The sequence below is a fragment of the Diabrotica undecimpunctata genome, chromosome 4, assembly GCF_040954645.1.
Source record: "Diabrotica undecimpunctata isolate CICGRU chromosome 4, icDiaUnde3, whole genome shotgun sequence".
NCBI lineage: Eukaryota > Metazoa > Arthropoda > Insecta > Coleoptera > Chrysomelidae > Diabrotica > Diabrotica undecimpunctata.
In genome coordinates, this window is record NC_092806.1 from 8,232,697 (window position 1) to 8,257,655 (window position 24,959).

The 24,959-nt window shown below is 32.9% G+C and overlaps 1 protein-coding gene across 4 annotated transcripts in view; it reads left to right on the plus strand.

The window, feature by feature from the left end:
• The window catches only part of LOC140439106 (uridine phosphorylase 1), a 91,478-nt gene that overhangs the window by 34,440 nt on the left and 32,079 nt on the right, over positions 1-24,959 (plus strand). Inside the window, exon 1 of one of the 4 annotated variants that reach the window (XM_072528795.1) lies at positions 18,210-18,338. The exons of 1 other annotated variant lie outside the window; for it this stretch is intronic. Coding sequence is in view for 1 of the 3 variants with exons in the window: in XM_072528797.1 (XP_072384898.1) it covers positions 24,077-24,135 (59 nt within the window). In the remaining 2 variants the exon portion in view is untranslated. Of the gene's footprint in view, positions 1-18,209; positions 18,339-18,372; positions 18,391-23,978; positions 24,136-24,959 lie in introns of those variants that run through there. 2 more of the 4 variants (XM_072528796.1, XM_072528797.1) reach the window with 2 other exon arrangements.

Consider the following 24,959-nt stretch of genomic DNA (forward strand, 5'->3'; position numbering starts at 1 on the left):
AATTTTTTAAAAATATTTATTAGTTTTCTCAGGATTCGAAAAAAATGAATGCATTTATAAAGCATTGGCCCGAAATTTTGCGCCTACGCTCTTAACCCAGATATTACTACCGTCCTTTTAAAAGGCAGTGTAAATTATGCGTAATTTAGGTTAGTACAGCTACCAACTGATAGATGGCTCTAGATGGAGTGTTTTCAAGAGCCAGCATTCGACAAGTTTTAACGATTTTAGTGCGCGCACATGCTGTAATAGTGAGGTTATCTCTGTAAATTGCCAGGTTTTGGACTACAAAATGGATGCTTATAATTGGAGGTAAGTCTAGAATTAAAAAACTGTTATTTCACGGCATTGGCATGTGGATTATTGTATAATAGGGACTTATGTACGTATATTCTTGGCTCGAATAGTTGTCACGTTGTTTCAAAGGCTCGCCGCTTGGGATTTCATTTTGTTCTTTTAAAAGGACGGTAGTAATTAGTACTAGAGATAGTGCAAGCACTCCTGACCACGGCGCAGTAGACGAAATTTGGTTTAGTCCCCACTTCCATGCGAAACGCATTGTACTGTGCACTGTATAATTCCACTTACAATAGAACCTTTCTGCCTTTACGTGAATTTGACTCCGCCTTCGCGCAGCTCCATGGTCAGGAGTGTTTGTTTTACCTATACCAACGTGCGTATTGTTTCAGGAGACCTCTCAAATTGCATGAGCTATTAGAAGAGCTTGATTCTGATGAAATCCCAGTCCCTCCAGATGGTTTGATCATATTTCCCCCAGAAAATGCCAATGATGATGTCACCGATTGCGACTCCGGCGATGAAAAACTAACTACAATAAATAATTTACCGGGTAGTCAGTTGAGAAACGATGTAGAACTTGTTTTTGAAAACGAGACTGAATTACCACAAGATTCTGTGAATTCCAGCCTACCAGAAGAAAATTCGGATGATGACAATATACCATTGGCTTTGTTTCTTTCCAAGGAAAAGCTGCCCCATCAATTAGAGAAGAGAATATCTGCACACTGGATTCAAGGAGACTTGTATCAACACCCTGATTGTACTTACTGGAAAACTCAATTTGGACCGAAAATGACTCAGTCGCCGATGGAAATTTTCAATTTGTTTTTTGATGATGAAGTCATCAATTTGGTTACCGAATACACTAACATCTACGCAGGACAAAGAAAATCTAGGGATAGATTTTCCCACATAATGAAAGTTTTGCATGTTTGCAATAACTTGTCATTAGATAAATTTGATAGATTTGCCAAGATGCGACCCCTGTTCGAGGTAATAAACAAAAAAATTATACAATTTTCCCCTTTAGAACAACATCAGAGCATAGATGAGGCAATGGTTCCGTATTTTGGTCGACATCCCACAAAACAATTCATCAGGGGAAAACCAATCCGTTGGGGGTACAAAATGTGGGTAGGAGTCCTTCGTCTGGGATACATAGTTTGGTTTTCTCCTTACCAAGGTAATTCCACTACAATACCTGAACAATATAAAGTCCTTGGATTGGGTGCATCAGTAGTTCTATCCTATGCAGACAGATTGAATGAAGTATGGCCTCAAAGGCGATTCCATCTTATTTTTGATAATTATTTTACTTCTATTCATTTACTGCATGAGCTAAAACAAAGAGGCATATTTGGTACAGGCACTGTAAGGGAAAATCGCACCATGAAATGCCCTTTACCCTGTTCATCTATTATGAAAAAAACTGAACGTGGTAAATACAAGTATCGTCTTGATAAAAATACAGGAATAGTGGTTTGCCGCTGGCATGATAATAATATCGTTTCTATTGCTTCCAATTTTGTACCAGTAATGCCTTGCTTCTCTGTAAAGAGATTTTCACAAGCAGAGAAAAAACATATTCAAGTTCCTCAAATAAAATATTGTTTGAATATACAATAACTTCATGGGTGGCGTTGATCGCAGTGACCAGAACATCAGTTTATATCGAGTGTCCATAAGAGGAAAGAAATGGTATTTTCCCCTTTTTGCTCATTGCATTGATATGGCTATTCAAAATGCGTGGCAGATTCACAAAACTCAAGACGGTAAACTGGATCAACTTGAATTTAGAAGATCTATTGCAACTAATATTTTGGAAACTTTTAAAAAAGAAACAAAACGCGGACCTTCTAAGCGGAATTCGAATTCGGTAGCCAATTCAAGATATGACGGTATTAACCACTTGGTTCTTTATCAAGAAAAGCAATCGCGATGTGGATATTGTCACAAAAAAGTCCAGTTTTTGTGTGAAAAGTGCAAAATACCTTTACATCCAAAATTTTGTTTTAAATCCTTTCATTCTTTGTAAATTGATACTAATAAAATACATATGATATCTGGTACCGTATATTACTACCGTCCTTTTAAAAGAACATGTCAAAACTTGACAGGTATCGTCATAAAAAAATATATGATTGTGTTTTTTGGTCCCATATGCTATAATTTCCATGAAAATTCGAAATTAATTCAAAATGTTAACAATAAAAGTTTCAGTAATATCTGGGTTAAAGCAAATCTTCCATAAGAGCTTAAAGTTTGTTGGATGATTAACGGCATAAAAATAAAAATGTTCATTGTAGGTATTCAAAAAATAAGCAGTAATAAAAAGTTTTTGCTTTATAAACTCAGGCTTTACATTATAAATTACGCCATAGCATATTTCTTACAATTTTAAAATCTTTACTAACTTATTTACATTTATCACTAGATAAACAGATTGATTGTTTATTCGTAGATTTAAAATAGAAAGTACGTGTAGGGTACTTTATCGATGGTGAAATAAAAACAAATCTTACACGAAAATATAAACACGTTTGATTCTGTTGTTTCTAGAGGTAAATAAAAAGGTTCAATATACTTATGTTTGCGTATATTTATTATAAACTATTATTAAAAAATAATATTATGATCGTAAAATTTTTCGATGGTTGGCAGTATACCACATTATTAAATAAAGTAGTAGTATAACAATTCATTTAGAAAAAGGGAATTTAAATAGTCAGTAGGGTTCAGAAAGTATAAAGTGTTGTCCAACGTATTATACAAAAGACTATTGACAAAACCCTAGAGTTCGGCGTCGACACCCACCACATATTTGTTGACTTCAAAGCCGCATACGACTCCGTTAATAGAAATAAACTTCTACTTGCTATGGTAGAATTTCACATTCCGTTTGATCTTGTCCGGTTAACTGAACTTACACTGACAGGTGCAGAGAGCATGGTAAAAATCCAAAACGATCTCTCAAGACCCTTCCATTGCAAAAATGGACTAAGACAGGGTGATGGACTATCGTGTCTCTTATTTAACCTGGCATTAGAAAAAATAATTCGAGAGTGGCAGATTACTACGAATGGTACTATCTTTAACAAATCAGTACAAATTGTCGGATACGCAGATGACATAGACATCATAGGTAGGTCCACAGAATCTCTGACTGAAGCATTTCGGTCGTTAAGAGCATCTGCACACAGAATGGGACTAAATATAATTGTTCAAAAGACCAAATATACGTGTTGCACTAGGTCAAGCAACCCGACACCTACACGAATAATAATTGATGACCTAGAACTGAAAGGTGTTGATACATATACTTAGGGTCGCTGCTAACCAAAGATAACAACGTCAGTGAAGAAATAAAAAGAAGAATAGTGCTCGCCAAAAAGTGTTACTATGGCTTAAGAAGACAGATGGCCTCAAAAATGCCTAGAAAAATTAAACTGACTGTATACAAAACACTAATAAGACCAGTGTTAACATATGGTTCAGAAACTTGGACACTAACACAGAATGACCAAGAATTGCTCAAACGTTTTGAGTGAAAAATACTAAGACGAATATATGGAGGCATAAAAGAACAAGGTTTGTGGCGCATGTGTTACAATTTTGAGTTGTATAGAAGATTTGGAGAACCTGACGTTGTAAAATTCATTAAGGTAGCACGCCTCAGATGGATTCTTCTTCTTCATGTGCCTTGTCCGTTCCGAACGTTGGCAATCAACATGGCTATTCTGACTTTGTTTACGGCAGATCTGAATAGTTCAGCAGATGACAATCCGAACCATTGCCGCAAGTTTTGGAGCCACGAGTGTCTTCTCCTCCCTGGACCCCTTCTGCTGTCTATTTTCCCTTGAACGATCAGCTGTAGTACTCTATATTTTTTATGTCTCATAACGTGACCCAAGTATTCCAACTTTCTTTTCTTTATACTTATTCCTACCTCTCTCTCTCTTTACCTATCCGGCGTAGTACCTCTTCGTAGTACCTCAGATGGATAGGTCATGTAATCAGACGAGAGGAAGATGCCATAGTCAGAAAAGTTTTTGACCGAAGAGGGCCGATCGGACAATGAGAAGAAGAAGACTGAGACTTAGGTACCAAGACAACCTAGAAAATGATTTGAAGTCTATCGGAATTAGAGCATGGAGAAGAGTTGCCAGAGACAGGGGCGAATGGAGGATTGTTCTGAAGAAGGATTTGGCTCATAAAGAGCTGTAACTCCACTGATGATGATGAGTAGGGTTCAGAATTGACTTGACTGATTCAAATCTTCCACTTTAATTAATAAAGAGAAACAGGAAGACACCGCGAGCACGATATTTATATTCTCTAAATAATTATTAATAATAATAATCGCAATAAACTGAAATTACCTATTGTCAATGGCCCTCAGGTCCAAAACGACAAATGCCGAAATTGATGTCAAGCCCAAGAAACCATCCAACATCTTACCCGGTGCTGCCAGACATTTGCTGCAACCAAATATAAGGAGTGGCATGACATGAAAATATCCTTCATCAAAAGATAGCTAACAAACTGGAACTTCTCCGAAGCAAACATCTTTCATATTATTAATACGTTCATGAGAGAATGACACTACAAGCTATATTGGGACCGCCCTGTGCTCTTGCTTGTCTGTAGCTGATCTTCTCCATACACGGACTCCTAAAAGGGCTTGTGCGTCGCTGTTTACTGTGTCTTTTCAGCTGGCTTTCCAACCGGTCTCTTTCTCTGCATTCTAGCATTTAGTGCTCTTTTTAGCCTATTCTCTCCCATTCTTATCAGATGTCTGATAGGGTCTAAAAATGATGCTTCCAGGTTTCTGTGACTTTCTGTTGATCACTGATTATTTGCCCATTTTCATCTTTACATAGACTTGTTTGAGGTTTATACCCACTTTTTATCTTTTTTTTTTGTTGGTTTGCCACAATCTTTTTTAGGTATTCGTTAGGTATTCATTGTTTTTGAAATTTTCTTCTATTTTTTCTATTTGTCCATTTTCATAGGCTCTTTTTTGATTCTACATATCTTGTCTGCTTTCCATCTTGCGACTTCAAATGATGTTCTTCTTTTCCGTGTTCTTCTTGTTATATACATTTTGTGTGCTTCATTTCTTTGCTCTATTGCTTGTCTGCACTCGTCATCGAACCATGCGCCTCTTCTCGCCTTTTTATTGTTTCCCAGGGTGGATGCTGCCGCTGTCAGTACTGCTGTTTTGATATTATTCCATTTGCCCTCTATGGAGTGCAGTTTTAGCGCCCTTAACTTATTTGCGACTTCTTTTTCGAACTTCTCTTTACATTCTTGAATCTTCAGTTTTTCCAGGTCCAGTTTGTTTGTTCTTCGTTATCTTTCGTTTCTTTCTTTGTTAACTCTGCATCAAAATTTGGTTTAGAGTAAAAGATGGTCTGATCCATAGCATGCTCCTCGTGGTGTTCTCACATCTGAGATACTACTGGCTGCCTTTTGTCTATCAGCACATGGTCGATGTGATTAGTTGTGGTTCCATCTGGTGAAATCCATGTCATCTTATGTATGTCTTTATGTGGAAAGCATGTGGAACTAACCATGTGTTTACTAGTGGCAAAATTTATCAAAAACTCCTCATTCTCGCTTGTTTCATTGTGCAGTGGGTGTTTTCCATATGGGGAGTATGCCATAGAACTGCGGCTCCTTGCCTATTTTAGCTTTCATATTACTCATTATAATCTTTGTCATATACTATCTCCAGCTGTTGGTAGAAGCTTTCCTTTGTATGTTGTTCTTGTTCTTCTGTTTTGCAGTGAATTTTTATCATTGGTAAGTTGAAGAAGTGGGTGCAAATTCTTAACTTGCATAATTAATGTCGCGATACCTAACAATAATAAAATCTACGTGTTAAATACATCGAAGAGATCACCAAAAAAACAGAGATCTGGTCAAATACGAAGGCAAAGGAGAATGAAAAGTATTCGGACAATACCTATTATTCTAAAGCAACGCAAGGTCTGCGATGATATTTTTTTTGTTATTTGACAATTTTTCTCAGGGCTCTATGTGGAAGATTCGTACATCGAAGAGGCATTCGATAAAGTACAGCAGGTAAATTTAATGCAGATGCTAAAACATATAGGAATAGTTGACAAAGATATTCGTGTCATCAAAAAGCTGTACTGGGATCAAACTCCTATCGTAAAAATTAGAAACAATTACACCTACGAAATCTCCATATAACGAAGATTCAGACAAGGTTGCATTTTGTCCCCAACATTGTTTAATTTTTACTCGGATCAGTTATTTAAAAAGGCACTTGAGAGACCGCCATATGGAATAAAAATCAACAGGGAACTACTTAATATAATTATATACGCGGACAATAGTTATTCTGTCAGAAAACATTGAAGTACGAGAGAAAATGGGCATTAAGCTAAACTTAAACAAAACCAAATTTTTAGTCTTTAGTCATAACCCACATCCAGATACAGATTTAATAAAATGGAGTCCAAGTTAAAAAAGTTAACAATATTAGCTATTTCAGAACTTTCATAAAACACCAAACATCTTAGTTGTAGTATCATCTCAGTTTAAAACTAATACAAAGAATGATAAGTGCTATATTTGGTCTGTACTTTTGTAAGGAGCAGAAATGTGGACACTAAAAGTATCGAGCATGAACAGAATTGAAGATACCTCCGACTAAGAAAGGTCAACAAAGATAGAGAATTGCTAAAGAGTGTTAAGGACATATAGTGAGCAAAAATCGATAATCGATATAGAGTACTATAACTCGTCCTTAAAGACAAACTAGAAGAGGTGTACAAAGAAAACAGGTTTTTTGGTTAAAAAACGTTCGTGAATGGACTCAGATATCAAATGAAAGACAATTAATCCATGTGACAGAAGATCAAAAAGCCTTCGAAATGGTGATCGGCAACGTCAGATAACATGATATGGCACATAAAAAAGAATAAGAGACATCTCCTCGGCGTTAATTGCATTAACTATCGAACATTCCAACCATACTGAAGAGGTTCTCCTCTCCGAATAGGAGTTACATCCATAAAACCATTTGTAGCCAAAATATCCTCGAAAGTTTATTCTCATCTTGCATCAGCAATGTATGTATCAGACATCCTAAAAAGAAAATTTTCTACGTACAAAATTGCTGACCTCTAGCGGCAACCAACTCCCTAACGATTACATGGATATCCTAGATAATTACTCTTTTTTTATCGCCATAGATAAATTTAATAAGTTCCTGTGATTAATTTTCTGTGATTTCCTGATCCCATTGCACACTTATATCGGTTCAGAGGGAAATATCAGCCACATACACAGGATGTTTTGCAAATTGCAATACATCTAAGTTCTAATGACCTCCATGCCCATCAACTAGCAAAAACACTTTTCGAGGTCAACGGTGATTTCACGAATACTCTAAAATGTATTAGCCATTTTAGAAACAAATCTCCATTAACCTATCCATTTTCTTGGCATAATCCTAAGCAACCTGGCCAAGCGTGATCCAAGAGATTTTGTTTTTATTTTTCCTTAGATATATGATACCAGGATACCAGGAGGAACAAATGTTCTGATCGCATTCATGGCACAAATCACTGTAAAATTAATACCTCTCTCCTAACTTGACAATATGCCAACTTGCTTGCGCATTTTGTTGCGAATATCTTTGAAGATCTGGACTGTACAATAGAGAAGCCACTTTCATCCACATTCCAGATTTGGTTTGGAGACAGATTATTGTCGACAATAACCTTTGTCAATGTTGGAAAATTGTTTTCTTGTAATATAATATATTTTCTTAAATCTTTTTTGTCGCTTGTTTTATGGACACATAAGTAACTTTTTGTAATCCGTTTTCTTCTTACACTCTATTTACTCATTACTTTATGATTTATTAAATAGACTTTAAATTTCAATAAATAAATAAAAGGAGTTAATTATTATATGACATATAAAAGTTGAAATGATAATGAAACGAATTCATTTCGCCATTTAATAAATTATTATTATAATGGTGTATTATTGGTTGCGTAATTAATAGTAACAAATTTACATCAAATCTAAACAATTGTCATTTTAAAAAATATACACTTTAGAACTATAGTCTAAAATTGTATTAAAGTTTGAATTTTTAAACTTTCACTTTCATAATTTTTTAAATATTTATTAAGGTATGGCATAAAAAATGAAATGATTACAAGTCTTTATAGAAGTTACTACTGAGTATGCAACCTAACATACATTATAGTCTATACATATTGTAAAATACAATCTAGTCTAATTAAAAAAAATGTAGAAAACAGTGGTCCTAAAAGTTTAAGGTATGACAACAGAAAAGCAGTATGGTTTATAATTTATTTGTTTTTGTTAATAATTTCGTATTCAGTACAGTTTATGAATTATAATTTATTGATTATGTTTGAGCTTTTCAAGAACTGTAGTAGCTATTGTAGTAACTTAATAAGTATTTATGTATTAATATTGTATGGCTAATTATTAGGTGATTGATAATGATTTATAATACTTACTTAATTGTCCATGACTTTAAATTATTTTATCTCAGTCCCCATTTTTTATTGCCATATATTTTTTTTTCGGTGAGGTCTCTTTTTTTCCATTGCCGTTTTTAGTTGTTCATTCCAGTAATATATATTCTTTATTTTCATTCAGTAATATATATTCTTTATCTATGGTTCATTCCACTACAATCTAGGATGTCCCCTTTTTCTTCTTCTTGTCTCATCCATCCTGTCGTGAATTAAGAGAACGAAAGTGGAAAGTTTAGATATAAAATCGTCTGAATCTGGATGAAATCGTCCATTCCCTGGACGGTTTCATCCAGAAATAATATGCCGTATAAAACAAAAAGATAGAAAAACAACACATAAAGAAGACAAATCAAATAATATTAAATATGTTAATAATATTGCTATACAGGAGACATTAAATGAAATAGTAACTCACAAAAAAAAACTAGATTTGCTGCCATTGATCAAATTAAAAGTATTCCTAAATAATAGAGAATTTTGTGGAGTTTATGGCACATTTATTATAATAACTGAAATTTCTCAACTGCTCAGATTAACTTAATTAAAAGATTAAAATAGGTTTATAAAAATGTGTCGTATTTTGCAATACATTTTTGGAATATATGTCATAAATATTACAATATTTTATATAAAAAGTAATACTATCACAAAGCAACCAGAATCTTGGCTATATACGAAAAGATAAGAAGCCGAAGGGAAATTTAGTGTAGGGTTCATATAATTTTATATCAACATTAAAGTTAAAATAAAACATTTAAGTATCGCCGCATTAAACGGACTATTAATAAAACCCAAACCCAGATAAGCTTTTCCAATGTCATTGTCGCATCAACATAAACAAAAATATTGAGTGGCGTTATCTTTGTTCCATCAGTTATGTAACAGAATAATCAATGTAGCGTCACAGTTGGATAATACTGTGGAGCAATGTCATGGTCAGTTTATGTTATTATATTCTCCAAATTTGAAGATACGCAAAAAAGTTGTGCGTACGTACGGTTTCATATTATTTATTTAAAAAAAATAAAAATAAAAATTAAAGGATATAAAACATTATTTATATAGTCCGTCTAGAAAGTATCCGGAAAAAAGAAAGCAGAATTATAATTTTACGGTATTTATTTATATCACTTGAAATATAAAATTTCAACAAATAATTTATCTCATTTACTTATATAACCTCCATTTAAATCTAAACACTTAACTAAACCTCCAGGTACACCCGAAACTAGGTCAAGGCAATAATTTTCGTTAACGGTATTCCAGGCCTGTAAAACTTACCGAATCAAACCTTCTTTATCTCGTGGCGCTGCTCGTTCCACTTCAATCTTCATCAGTCCCCATATGTTTTCAATGGGGCTAAGATCTGGAGATGCTGCTGGCCACGGAATTCGTGTTCTTGCATCCAAGCTTGAGTATAAGCAGAAGTAAGGCATCTTGCGTTATCTTGCTAAAAACGCCACCCCTCTGGATATAAAACATGAGCCGTGAGTACAGTGTTCAAATTGCTTCACATGAAGAGTGTGCTGGTAGTGACAAAAAGAACACTTACGTGTGTGATTTTTGTATTTAAAAATATATTCCTAATTTTGGATAGGGTATCCAATTTTAGGAACCGTTTTTTTTTTATTTGGAAAAAGTGTCATTTTTTAGTTTTGCCTAATACTTACATTGTTTATTGATGAATTAAATATTTTAGGATGCATAAGTTGTTTTTATTAATGTTATAGCACATTTTAAGTACAAAAAATTATTATAAAATGTATTTTTGGCCCAAAAGAAATCAATTAAAAAAAAGTATCCAATATTAGGCGCCTTTCTTTCTAATCATCCTCGAAAAAAATGTTCTTTTCGATTAGCCAATCCTTGATTCGCCATTTGTTCCACAATTTTTTTGGGAAATGAAATTGGCGGGAGTGGTGTGACGCGCTATCCAAAACGTTTTCTTTGCCTTTTGGCAAGTTTGGAATTAAAGTCTTCTCAAACCATTCTTCATATAGATACTCCGGTAATCAGCGGTTCCCTTCTTGGCCAAGAAAGTTAATTCAGCCCATGCCACAAAATTAGTTTGGCTTTCAGCATAAAAAAAGAACACACTGAGGACCTATTTCGGTTGGAGCTTTTAGTGTAGTAGAGAGCGCTTTTATGAAGACATCTCATGGATTCTTGATCGTTGTGTCCCTCCATTCCTTTCTGACTAAAGCACCGACGTTAGTCCAAGACTCATCGGTATAAACAAGGTTTACATTATCCTTCTTCCTCAATGTTTTTATTTATCTGAGGTACTTGTCGCTCCAGGATATGATATCGTTTCTTTCCATCATTATCGAATTCATGTCATTTAGTAGCCTACGAATTGTGGTTTTTGAAAAAGCTGGTAGGTCCTCGTCATCCTTCACTTTGTTTATTGTATACTATTATATTGGTGGTATGTTTTCGAAAAAAAATCATGGACAATTATCCTTATTAGAGATTTCATCCCCTCATCGTAAGTATTCTCACGTGAATTGGAGTGGAAACGGATTTTCTTTCCTTTTTTGTATCGGTTTCAGATCGCCTTGCTGGGCCTCTTCGCTGATGTCATAAATTTTGCGAATGCTCACACTGCACATTTTCGAAACTTTTTCCACAGTAATAGTCAAGCTGTCACCATTTTATAAGTTCAAGTGATAGTTCAATACATTTAACACCACACGTTTTATCGTAGGTACATTTATCCGCTTGTGAAAATGAAATAGAACTAAGCTTTCATAGTTTTTGTCAAGTTTTTGGTCTAATGGTACTGTGCCAGTACCCAAATCGACAAAGAGACATGTTTGCTTTGCGTGGACAATGGCGATTAAAACTGAATCGCTTCTTCTAATGACTTTATAATGCTTTTTATTTCTCAAAGAATGTGTTTACAATGGAAGCTATTGAAAATTGATAAATACAGATAAGCTATCAACAATAAGTTTTTGATATATTTTACTTTCTTTAATATAGTATTTATCTCTTCATGTTATTGTTTAGTTCGTCAATGTAACACTCTTATACATCGATTATTAAATCATGCTTTAGTTGAAACAATGATGATAGTGTTTTATACAACCGTAGGCAATTGTGCGTGCATATACCTCAGTGCTATGATTCTTAAATCCGGCCCTGATGCGTCGCTCGAGGCAAACCGGGAACGTGGTCGGTCGTTCTCCCGTAAGAAATGCATTACCTATCTTACCTGTACTACATTCTAACTGTGGCTTCTATTATAGTACACAAGTTTGAAACTTACAGAAAAATTGCTAGATTCCAATACGCATTTAGTAACAATAATTAGAAAGAAACGAGAAGGCTTGTCTAAAAAAGTGATAAACGCAAACTACATGCGCGGCATACAGCTTATATGCCATGTTGATCCAAAATAATATAGCCTGCTGAGAAAGCGTCAGTGTTGCTCCTATAGGACCAACATGGCAGTGAACGTGTTAAGTACTATGGCATAGATTAAAGAAGATTGCCTATTGAAGAAACATAAAAATACGGTCCACTGCAAATCTATGCCGTAACCAACAATGTGCAGGACCAATTACCTACATTACATCGACGTTGTGTCGGCTTGATTGATAGTATATAATCATAAGAAGTGTTGCGAAGGTTATTTGGTTCAAAATAGGAGGAATTTGTTGAACAATGTATTTCTTAATTTAAAATTCCTCAATAATGACGCACGACTCGGTACGGAAGCTGATATAATTTCAAAGAAAAAGTAGTTTGTTGGGGGAAACATGATTTTTGAGAAATAGTGCATCAACAATGCATTAATTTTAATTAGACTTTAATAATTGCCATAGCGTAATTAAACCTGATTCGTTAACGATAAATTTATCTAGAAATCCATGCTGTCAGCTGTAGGAAAACGAGGCGTTTTTTAGCATTAAAACACCATCTAAGAACTTTGCAGATAACAATTATAAAAGTAGTTTAGCGAAGACCTGCTAATTTATTTTAATTGATTTCACTGGCCAATCTACCTTAATGAAACGAAGCTTTAAAATCAATAATTATGTTAGGAGTGTTAACAACTTACTTTGTTCATGTGACAATATTTCCATTGCAAACTCATAACCAAAACCACTTAATGATATATAAAGATACTAATCAATAGAGTCGATAGTCGAAGATACAAAGCCCAAGTAAAGAATTGAAGTTGTTAGCCAATTCGATTACTTGGGAGTGACACTAACAAATAGGAATGAAGAGAACCAAGAAATCACAAAAAGAATGGCCAAAGGTAGTGAGAGTGCTGGGAGCCTGACTAAGATACTGAGGTCGAAGATAATATCCAGAACAGCAAAAAAACGAATATATACAACAGTTATCCGACCTACAGTACTCTATGCTAGAGAGACCTGGACACTAAATAAAAATATGGAAGTAAAATTAGATAGATGAAAACGAAAAATTCTTAGAAGGATATACGGAGGTGTAAAAGAGGGGAACATCTGGCGAAGAAGAACGAATGAAGAAATAATGCAAATATATGGGCAACCAAAAATAACAAGACTTCTACAAAACAAACAAGCTAAAATTCAAAGATTAAGATGGCTCGGACATATAGCAAGAATGAAGGAAGGAAGAGTTCCCAATGAATTAATAAACACGGAGGCTGGTACAAAAAGAAAAAGAGGACGCCCCCGAAGAAAATGGCTGGAGTCGGCAAAAGAAGATCTGAAGTCGCTGCGGGTACAAGATTGGAAAAACTTAGCACAAGATAGAAAGAAATGGAAGAAAACCGTTGAAGACTTAGGCCTTTGAAGCCTGTAGAGCCGAACTATATATATATATATATATATATATATATATATATATATATATATATATATATATATATATATATATATATATAATCAATAGAATCGAAGATCAAAATATACTTTTTACTATCTCTTCTTCTTGCTGTATCTAGCCCTATTATCTGCATTGACTATACTATACAGATGATTTATAAATGCAAAGAATGTATTTTTACTTATAAATGTACCAAATATACTCAGCTTCAATTCCAGAATGAATAATATTATAAAGATTCTAAAATATTTAGTTTCACAAAGAAATCACAAAAAATATCATCTGGTTGGATAGCATTATGTAAATTTGTTACAATTAGATCAATTGATAATTCAACAATAGAAAAATTTAATAATAAAAAACGGGTGTGGCAGTCCAGTGGGACTGCCGGTAGAAGTTACACTTCTATACACGCATTCGCCGTTACAAATTTATTTGGGAGTCAATCTGCACAATCATTACATATGTAATGCTATAGGTAAGACATAGCAGAAAGAGAAACAGAATTAATAATAACTTACTAACAATTAATAAACAGTTTTTGACCTGTAATAGTATAGTAAATGAAGGATTTAATCAATATTATGATGAAAATGTATATTTTTATTTTCATATATGAAAATTATGAAATTATGAAAAATGTTCATAATTATATTAGTCAAAAAGACTAATATAATTATGAACATTTAATAAATAATACAAAACATATCACATAAATAATAATATTAATAAATATTTTATTATATATATAATATTATACGTATATATATCTTTTAAATAAATATAAATAAAATAATAAATGTAAATAAATTTGTAACGGCGAATGCGTGTATAGAAGTGTAACTTCCACCGGCAGTCCCACTGGACTGCCACAACCGTTTTTTTTTAAATGAGAATAGGGGTTATGTGCTAGCTCTTTTGAAAGGTTATTCAATTCTCTATTTAGAGATATAAACATTAACATATTTTTTATACAGAGTGGCCAAAAAATATTTAATGTTTGAATTAAGTATGTGCCTAAGTTATTTAATACAAAATACACTTTATTGTTATCAGAAAATAAAATAAATGTTTATTGGGCAAATAAAAATTGTCTCTTGGCAGTAACTGAACCGACGACAATAATTTTCTTGAACATTGTGGAACATTTCTGGAGTTATATTACAAATTTTTTAATCCTATTCTTTTTTTAATCTTCTTTTTAATCTCGCCCTTATTGATTTCTTAAAATGTATTGAATTAAAGGAGAAGGTAATTAGTCCCTACTTTTGTCTACTATTAAAATACTTAAAGAAGTTTATAAATAAATGTTTAGTACTGCCGTTCTTTCTACTAGTACAAAAAACAAAAATAAATGTTTATATTAGGCACATAAATAATGAGAACTCAGATGGCCCACTTAACGGAAACAAAAAGAATCATTTATTATTGCTAGATATGGGGATAAAACCAGAACACAGCGAGAATAATGTAGTTCATTTAATATAAAATATCCTAATATGCATATCAAACAATCCACTGTCAGTAAAATTGAAAAAAAAATAGAGAAACTGGACATGTGAAACATGTTGCAAATGCTGGTTGCTGAATTCTCAATATAATTCAAAACAAATTTCAACTGATACAAACACAGCTAAAAAGTTTAGGTTTTTTGATCACCTTGTATAAATAATTATCTTAATGTTTATATCACTTAATAGAGAATTAAATAGTCTTGATAACCGGTCCAGAAGGATAAAATCACTATAATATTGATAATATTATGCCAAAAAATCATAATTTAAAAATAAAAATTGGAATTGTTTCGGGATTTATCTCCAAACTCGCCTATTATTAAAAAAATGAATTCATTCCATGATTTTGACACTCACTGTCTAATTAGAATATTATAATTTTCAGCAAATTTTATAAATGTTATATTTTATTACCGTATGATTCAAAATTTGGAATTTTAATGAGGTTGCTTTACGTAAATTCCCATTGATATTCTGAAAACACCTTAGCAAACCATATTTTAGATATAGGTATCTGGTTTTTTCCATCTGCGTAAACATCGTTTCCTCAAATCGTAGAAAATACTTTCATTCACATGTTCTAAAAAATATGAAGAACGTATTTGTAAGTATTCAGTAAACAACCACTCAAATTTTTAATAAGATCAATAAATTGTATTAGGGGAGGTCAGGGTTTAAAATGAGATACAAACTGAAATATGAAACCCATGATACCTGATACTTGACAGCAATATTTTTAAAATGAAGTGTAAATTCGAATAGGTCACATTAATGTAACGTAATTGTATCATTTTTTTAATAATTCGATCTTAAACAAGCCTTATTATAATTATCTATTTATCTATATTCATAAAAATCAACAGGCCTTAAAGGCCTAGGGCTGAAAAGTTTATTTTTCCATTACAATTACTACATATATACATTTATTTACATAAAATTCATTTAATATTTCTTATAGTCCTTCCATCTCTTTCTTGGTCTACCTTTTCTTTTTTGTAGTGGCTTTCGTGATAGTACCATTTTCGGCATTTTCCCTTTCCCATTTTTTCAAAGTATCCTAAATATCTTATTCTCTACGCTTTGATTTCTTTCCTTATTTGTGGTTCATTATATAGTTCTTTAAATTCTTTATTATTCCTTCTTCTCCATTGACTAGCTATTTTCACACTCCATAAATGGCTATTTGTATTTTCCTCTCCAATCTTTCTAAAAGATCTATTTCTGATTTTTTTTTGAGCATTTTATGTTTCACATGCATATGTAGCTGTAGGCCTGATAACTCTTTTTTGTAGATTCTAATTTTTGTTCTTCTTGAAACATAATTGGATGTCATTAATGATCGCAATGCTCCATGTTTAAACTAGTATAATCAATTATTTCAATTATAAAATGTCTCTGTTTCCTTAACATTTAAATTTTAAATATACAAATGTTCTTTAATCACAAGTCTCTAACTAAAACTCCTTCCTTTATTCTGATTACACTGAATATAGTTTAAATATCCTAACAATAATTTCTATCTCCTTTGGCTGCCAAATTATCGTTGTCTATGGTTCTCCTAATAAATAGTAAACTAATTTGTACTTACAAATACTGCAATACTCAAATACTGCAAACTTCTCTCAATCAGCATGTAGTCCAAAAATGCTACCACTTTGTAACCTCTTGCTCACAAAAATACTTTTGCAGCATTCAACACTGCCGGCAATAGTTCACTTGTCATGATTTGATGTTCTCCTTTTAAAGGTCAGCAACAGATTCCTAAATTCTTGTCTTTCAAATTTAAATCAAATTAAAAATCTTCTTCCATCAGTCTTTGTTGAACCAATCATCTTTTAGTCGTTCAAAATCACACAAAATACGTAGTTCTCAAGTAGTGACTTTCAATTTTTTTATTTTTATTTTCTATAAACAAATCTAACAAAGGTCTCTGCCTAATTCATTTTCTAAAAATTCCCCAGAGTTTTGAAGCTGATATGAGGCACAAAAGAGATCGTTATTCTCTTACGCCTTGTTTATCAAGAAACCGTTGAGAACAGATAAACGGTTTTTCTATGATATTTGCTAAGAAATTAATTTTTTATAAATTTAATTATACTGTTTCGGTGTTTAATACATGCACGGTGATTTTTACATACGAAATACGATTTATACATACGAAAGAAAATACAAACGCTACACCATATAAGTTTTAACACATACAAAACACTTTTAACACATACAAAAAAACATATGTGAATATAATTCAATCATCTAGAATCAATATGTTGAAACAACAAACTGTTGCAATATTTGGTTATTTTTCCTTTTCGCCAAAAAAGTGAAAACAAGACTTTTTTGTGATATTCGTTTCGAAAACTAAAAAAAAATCCAAAAAAAACCTTTAAAAATGGAGAAAAATTCGTTAAAAATAGAAAATTACTACAAAAAATGTTATAAAAATATAAAACACACTGATTTGAGTGTGGTTTGACCCTTGAAACCTGACAGAGCGTAAACCAACATTCAAATGAAACCATCGGTCAAAATTAAATGAACAATAGTGCTCTTTTACAGTTTTTCTTGTGTTTTTTGTTTCTTTTTTCTCGTTTAGTTAGAAGTTTTAGTGTTAGGTTATCGTAGATTTTTTATAATATCTAAAAAACCTACAAATTGTTTTTTTGAACTGATGATGGTTTTAAAAATAAAAGCGAAATGTATTCAAGTAAATCAATAAAGTAGTTGACGACTTTCATTTGCCAATTATTGACCGATCAAACCTCTGCTACTCAACCATTGAATATATTTTAAATTTAATTAATGGTCGTATTTTTTGCAATATATATATATATATATATATATATATATATATATATATATATATATATATATATATATACCAAATTAGATATAATGTAACGAAATGTAACGAACCATTTAATAGTAACGAACGAACCGAACTATAATTCAAGCGTCATTTGCTCTACTTCCCCCTAAAAGAAAACTTTCAATGTACACTGCGATTGAGAAAGGTTTGTTTCCTTTGCATCAGCTGCTGCTGTTTATTGTGTTAGACCGATACATGTGCGTTGTCTGACAGCCGGCATTTCATGAAGTTCTAAAGTTGATAGTTTTCTGTTAGTTGGTGAATGTGAATATTGCAGTGAGTACTGTCAGCAAATACGTTTCTTTATATCGATATTATGCGAATATTGGCAAGTAAACTAGTTTGAAATAATTATACATATTTCACTCTTTGAAGGGTAAATCAAATGAAAATATAGAGATATTTTAAGGTTAGATTATGTGGTACACAGGACCTTACTTAGCCAGTGTTTATTTTGGCAAAATTAATTTTTCCGGTTTTTCCACATAATATACATGTGGAAAATATAATGTAAATATCTAATACTTAGAAAGTTCAATTAGTATTTTTGGATTACGTTTGGGTTCTAACTATCTATTCTCGCTATATTAGAACAATATTTAAAGTATTTTAAAAAATCTCAAATATGTTCTTCTATTTTGTAAGAGCGATTAAAATTGTTACTAATGTATTTACAAGGAAGAATAATAGATTATAAGTCATTGTGGTATACTATCTTGGATCATACTAACATTAATCCTCTTCGCAGATCTTTTGTTGTCCAAGTGTCTCATAAAAAATAAAAATAAACAGGTATATAAACCTAATAATATTTATATGGCATATTCCTATGCCACCGATTACTTTTTGTGACCACATTCTCTTCTAGTTCCTGGATCTGCCATCGCTGGACTTCTTGACGTGTGTCTAATACATAGTTTTTTTTTTCGGTGGTGTACCTACAATCCTGCTTAGCTATCTTCATCAACCACCTAGCTAGAGCCTGATTAGATGATAAATTAGATTATGTTTTTCTCTGAACAATGGTTGTGTTCTGTTATTGGCGAGGATATCTCTGGTCTTAAGAGTCTTTCTCATGGCATGGTAGTAGAATTTTCTGGTTCTCTTCTCGTTCATCTCTCCCATTGGTGTATACTAGAACCATCGGGGACCCTCTATGAACCTGTAGCTCGCCGTCTTTTAGCTTCTTCCATTTGGTATCTGCTACAGAACTCCAGGGACTGTATACAACATCGCCGTTCTAATGTAGGCCTGGTATAATTGGAACTTATTGGCCTGTGGTAGAGCACTGGTCCTGAATATGTAAGGTTGGATCATCTTCGTCGCTTTAAGGTCTTCTTAAATCGTCTTCTGCTACACTTTCCAGGAACGATGATTATTCAGGCGTCGAATGTGGCTTAACTATCTTCACAGATGTTCTGTCATTTTGTGGCATCTAAACTTCTCTCAATAAATTCAGTCTTAATGTTATCCATTTTCGTGACTCCACTCATCCATGTATTTTCGTTTCTACAACATTTATTAGTTGTTCTTGGCTCTTGTTAGCTACTCAAAATTTAGTGGCATACATCGTAACTGGCATAACTTACAATATTTTTTGAGAACTTGACTTTGAATTGTATTCAGATCTTTTTGCCACATAACACATCACTCGATCTCTTCCATTTCATTTTCTTCACTTCTACCGCATCATCTCTACATATTTCTTTACTGCTCTGTATTGCCAATTTTAGAAAACTATCAATGTTCGCAATCATTTCACCGTCCAAAGTGAATTTTCTGCCTAGAATATCAGGCATGTTCTCCTGGAATAAAAATGTTTACCTTTCCATAACTACCCAATATTCCTACACCCGATCCTTCTGCAGTTTTAGACCCATCTATATACCAGATGAAACCTTGCAGACTGGTTTGAAATTAAATCGTATTGAAATTCTTAATGTTACATATTGTTCTTCAGCATCCAAGTTGCACATCCAAGTAAGCGAAATTTTTCAAATTGTATTGTTTCAATTCCTTGTTTGTAAACCACAATTATTCATTCTGTATTTCTTGATAGTTGTCTTCCATTTTTATACGTTTCTTCCTGGTTTTTTAGGTTTTAACGCAGTACAGTGGGACGAGGAATAGGCTCTTGTTTTGTCCCGCGTTCCCGCGTCGCTGTCCCGTCCCGCAACAAAAATCGATGTCCCGTACCGCGGGACAAAGGGCGGGACGGGAGGTCCCGCGTTCATCCCTAGTATCTTCATAACTATTGCATTATTCTGATCAACCATTTTTTATTCGTTACAGTATTGCCACGTCTTCCAAGACTAGGATTTGATATTGATTATCAAAAGATGTGTCCTATTCTCACTTTTTCTCATAACTATTTCTAAAATTAGGTTACTCAAATTCGATGATTCTGCTTCTCGTCAATGGAACCCAAGCTCAAATTGAGGCTTGATCTCCGGTAATTAATCCCTCCAATATGCTAAGTCTGGCACCGGTTTTCTCACAAGTTCTGAGGGTCGTCAGATTTTGTCCATCTGCTGCAACTTCACTCTCTTGCCTTTTCGGTGCTCCATCTTTTGGTCTTGTTCTTAAATTTTACTGTCTGTTGCGTTTATATGCAATCTGTGGTCACCTATCCTCACTATATGACTTGCCCATCGAACACTTTGAAGCATAACCAATTCTGAGTTTGGTGTTTTTGAATAGTTGATAAAATTCATTAATAATTCACCTTAAAATCTTTTTTTCAAAAAGTTTCTATAACATATTATGGGTCTAATGAGGTTAAGCAATTTTAGGTTCACTTCATCATTATTGTAGCAGGTGTTTTGCGGCATATACCGTTTCCTACATCTCAAATTCTCCTATTTTTTATCTTTCCAGTCAACATTATGGAGGCACTTTTTTCCATTGCTTCATTGATATGTGTTTTCCAGCTTCTGGGCGACCGACTTCGTTTATTTTTTTCTACTGGGAGCCAACTCCATATTTATTTGACCATCTAGTTTCATTCATGCATTCATAATAAATCATTCATGCATTCTAAATGCCCATACCACATTAGCCTTTTCTATTCTATTACTATCTACATTTATAATTCTTCAAATTTCATTACTTCTGACATGGTTTAGCCTTGAAATCATGGCGCTTCTTCTCCAGTACTCTATTTCGAGGGATAGTAATCGGTCTGTATTTTTCTTTCGAACTTTCCATATTTCTGACCCATATGTATATATGATTTCAACAACTTTGTGAATAGACTTTTTTGTTTTATTTGTTACTTTATGGCTCCAGAGGATTGAATTTAATTGGTGAATAGCAATTCTTGTTCAATTTTGTTTTTACCGTCTTTCCGTACCGTGAAATGAGATTGATCAATTTTAACTTTATTTGATTTATATTTTAAAGGTTTTTGGGATTAATATCTAAAGAGTAGTGATTTAACACTAGTTTTGTTTTAATTATTAAGAAAATCCACTTATCTTATAAAAAAAAGGGTGATCAATCTTAGACCCGTACTGGGGTGTGATTGATCATGATGATTTTATAGCATGAAACAGTAGTGCTTTTAAATAGAATATGATCTATTCTAGATAGATCTATTCTATCTCTAAATAGATTTGAAGTTTTGGATGAAAAAATTTAATGTTAAATTTTTATGTAACGAGATCTTGCTTGTTTTCATCGAGAATCAATATATATCTGGTCTTATGTACAGCTGGTTCCAAAAAAAAAGATGCGACTCTTAGTTAGATTTGATCATTTTGAGCAGAGTATTTGATTGGTCTGACATTATTACGACAGACAAATAATAAAAGTAGTTATAAATGATAGTTTTTACATAAAATAGGGTTGTTGTTATTATTTTTATTATTATTAACAAATAAAACAAACGACTTAACTCAACAATATATTAAAGCAAGAATTGTAACCAAATTAAAAGATAACTGGGCACTATCACAGGCAGCAAAACATTTTAACGAAAGCAGAACCACAGTTTTTCTATTTATAAAAAATGGAGGGAACAAGAAACTCTCGAAAGAAATCGAGGGTCTGGAAGACCAAAACTATACTAAATTTAGGTATTTAAAAATAAAATTAATATTTTGTAATATCTCCATCAGCATTGATAACAGCTTGTAGTCTTCGGTCCATCTGCGTGAAAGGAACTATGAAATTGTCTTCTTGAGAGAGCTCTTCCCAAACCTGTTGTATACCGTGCCACAGTTTTGAGGTATAAAATTACGTCGATACAACCGTCTTAACCCCCCGCACATTCTCGATTGGGTTTAAATCTGGACTGTGGCTGGGCTGATCTTTTACTCAGCAAACAAGCCAAAAAAAAGCCTTATTTCATGGAAACCCATTAATGATAGAATTATGACTGCCAGATTTTATACCAGATACCGTAAGATAACAGTGATTCAATGCTATGCTCCCACAAACACATCTCTCCACGAAGAAAAAGACATTTGCTACGAACAACTAGAACAAACGACCCAACAAGTAAACCAAGGTGATATACTAATACTGATGGGCGATATGACCGCTAAAGTTGGAGAAGACAATATTAACTTAGAAACCGTAATGGGCAAACATGGCCTAGGAATGATGAATGAAAACGGAGAGCGCTTTACAAATTTTTGTTCCAGTCATAGTTTAGTTATTGGTGGAACGATCTTTCCACATAAAAATATTCACAAGGTAACATGGACTGCACCTGGCCATACAAGAGAAAATCAAATAGACCACATCGCTATATCAAAAAGATGGAGATCATCTCTTCTTGATGTACGTAATAAAAGAGGAGCAGACATCGCAAGTGACCAGCATCTCATAATTAGTACCATTAAAATCAAGATGGCAAAAAAACCACGCGAAACACCAAGAGACCAACATACAATCTAGATAAACTAAAAACGGTCCCAGGAAGACACATGTTTAGAGAGGAAGATTAGAAAATTAAAAAATTTTCTCATCTGTAAATATTACCCTGTCTCAAAAATCTTGATTTTGAATGTGATGATTTAAAGCAAATATAAGCCTTGATTGCTTCTGTTGTGGTGTAAGAGCTTGTTTTTTGCTGCAGTTACCTACGACACGATGCTTTAATTCTGCGCCAAGTTGTTGTCTTTCTTCTCGGAAACTGTGACATAATTCTTGCAGTTTTCGCATCTTCAATCTTTATTTATATTGTCTTCTAATCTCTCTAAAAGCGTAGGATCTTCATGAGCGGTAGATATTTTTGGTCTTCCAGAACCTTACTTTCTTTCTAGAGTTTTTTGTTCTCTCCATCTTTTATTAATAATAAAAACTGTTGTTCTGCTTACTTTAAAATGGTTCGCTACGGCAGATAGTGACCTACCATCTTCTAATTTCGTTACAATTCTTTAGTTCTTTGCTAGCATGTGGAGCCATTTTTTGAGGTTGGACAGAACAAATTTTAAGATTTGGCAGGGACAATGACAGTATGTAAATAATAAGTATTTATCCTTCAAAATACACTGCTCAATTTTCCACAAAATACGTTTTAAGAGTCATATCAGTTTTTTAGGAACCAGCTATACATTCATACAGATCTAAGATACTTCAATAGAAAGTGATACGGGAAAGGAGCGCAGGGCTCCTACCCCTAAAAGTACCGTTAAATATCTTTCTTTGTTCCTTCTAAGAATTTGAATATCGTCATGGTTAAAAATTAATATCAATTGGAATGGAATTTCACCAAAGAAGATATTCTTTAAATGAAGTGTCCTTGATACGACAATCCAGACTCTCCTGCCCTTCTATATTGAAATCATATTGTAATATTTACGTAAGGTAATTGACTCTTGTTGCTAGCCCATTATTTAATGTAGAGCGAATGTACACAGTTGATTGCCGAATGTATGTAGGTACTTCATAAAGTTTTTTATCATTGTAACGATAAATCGCGATAACGTTGTGTAGTATACTAGCAAGAGCAAAAAAAATTTTTTTTTGCACTGTGTCGTCGAATCCTCTTCAAACTTAGTTTAAAAATGACCACTCTTGAAGATATTCCTGCAACAAACGGTGAAACTGACGAAAAGAAAGTGCAGTAAGTTTATATCTAATTAAAATGTTAATTATTTATTTTGATTTATTAGTTTTATCTAAATAATTTTAGAATTTTAGGTTTTTTTTAGAAATTGCCCACGTCTCATTAAACTCCACTTAATACGCCTAATTTTTCTCCATCTGACATCTTTTTGAATCTCTTAGGTACTCTGTAGATCAATGAATACTCAGCTCAAATGTACTTTCACCATTTTAAAATCTTATAATTTAAAATTTTTAATAAAACATGTCAGTTGTCAGGATGACAACTCTTAAGATCGTGTACTACTTTTTTCTACTTTATACGAAATTTTTGAGAAATTTGATTTATATCCGATATAATAAACTAAAGTATGTGGTTTTTGTATTTTTAAAATATATATTTTGAAAGCGGTTGACGGACTGAAAATTTAAAGGTCAATAATACCAAGTTTTATTTTAGAATGCGTTGTATTCGAATTCGAACATCTATTATTGAACATCACTAACAAAAAATTAAAAACTTATAACTTCCCCTACTTTATATTTTTTTATAAACTAAGAATGGTGCTTAATAAAATGTAGATTATTTATAAATTGTTATATTTTCTGTTATTAGCAATAAAATCAGTCGTCCCGTTAGTAGTATAGAATATTATCAAAGGAAGTTAGTTTTTCACTTCCGTAATTCATTTTCTGATAATATAAGTAGTTATTGAATAAATAAAATTGCGTGCCAAATAACTTTTTTATACACAAACATTATTTTGATTTAGTTTACGTTTAAAAATGTAAATAATAAAGCGCCAAATCATACAGAAGGACTGATGTATCAATGATTGCTGA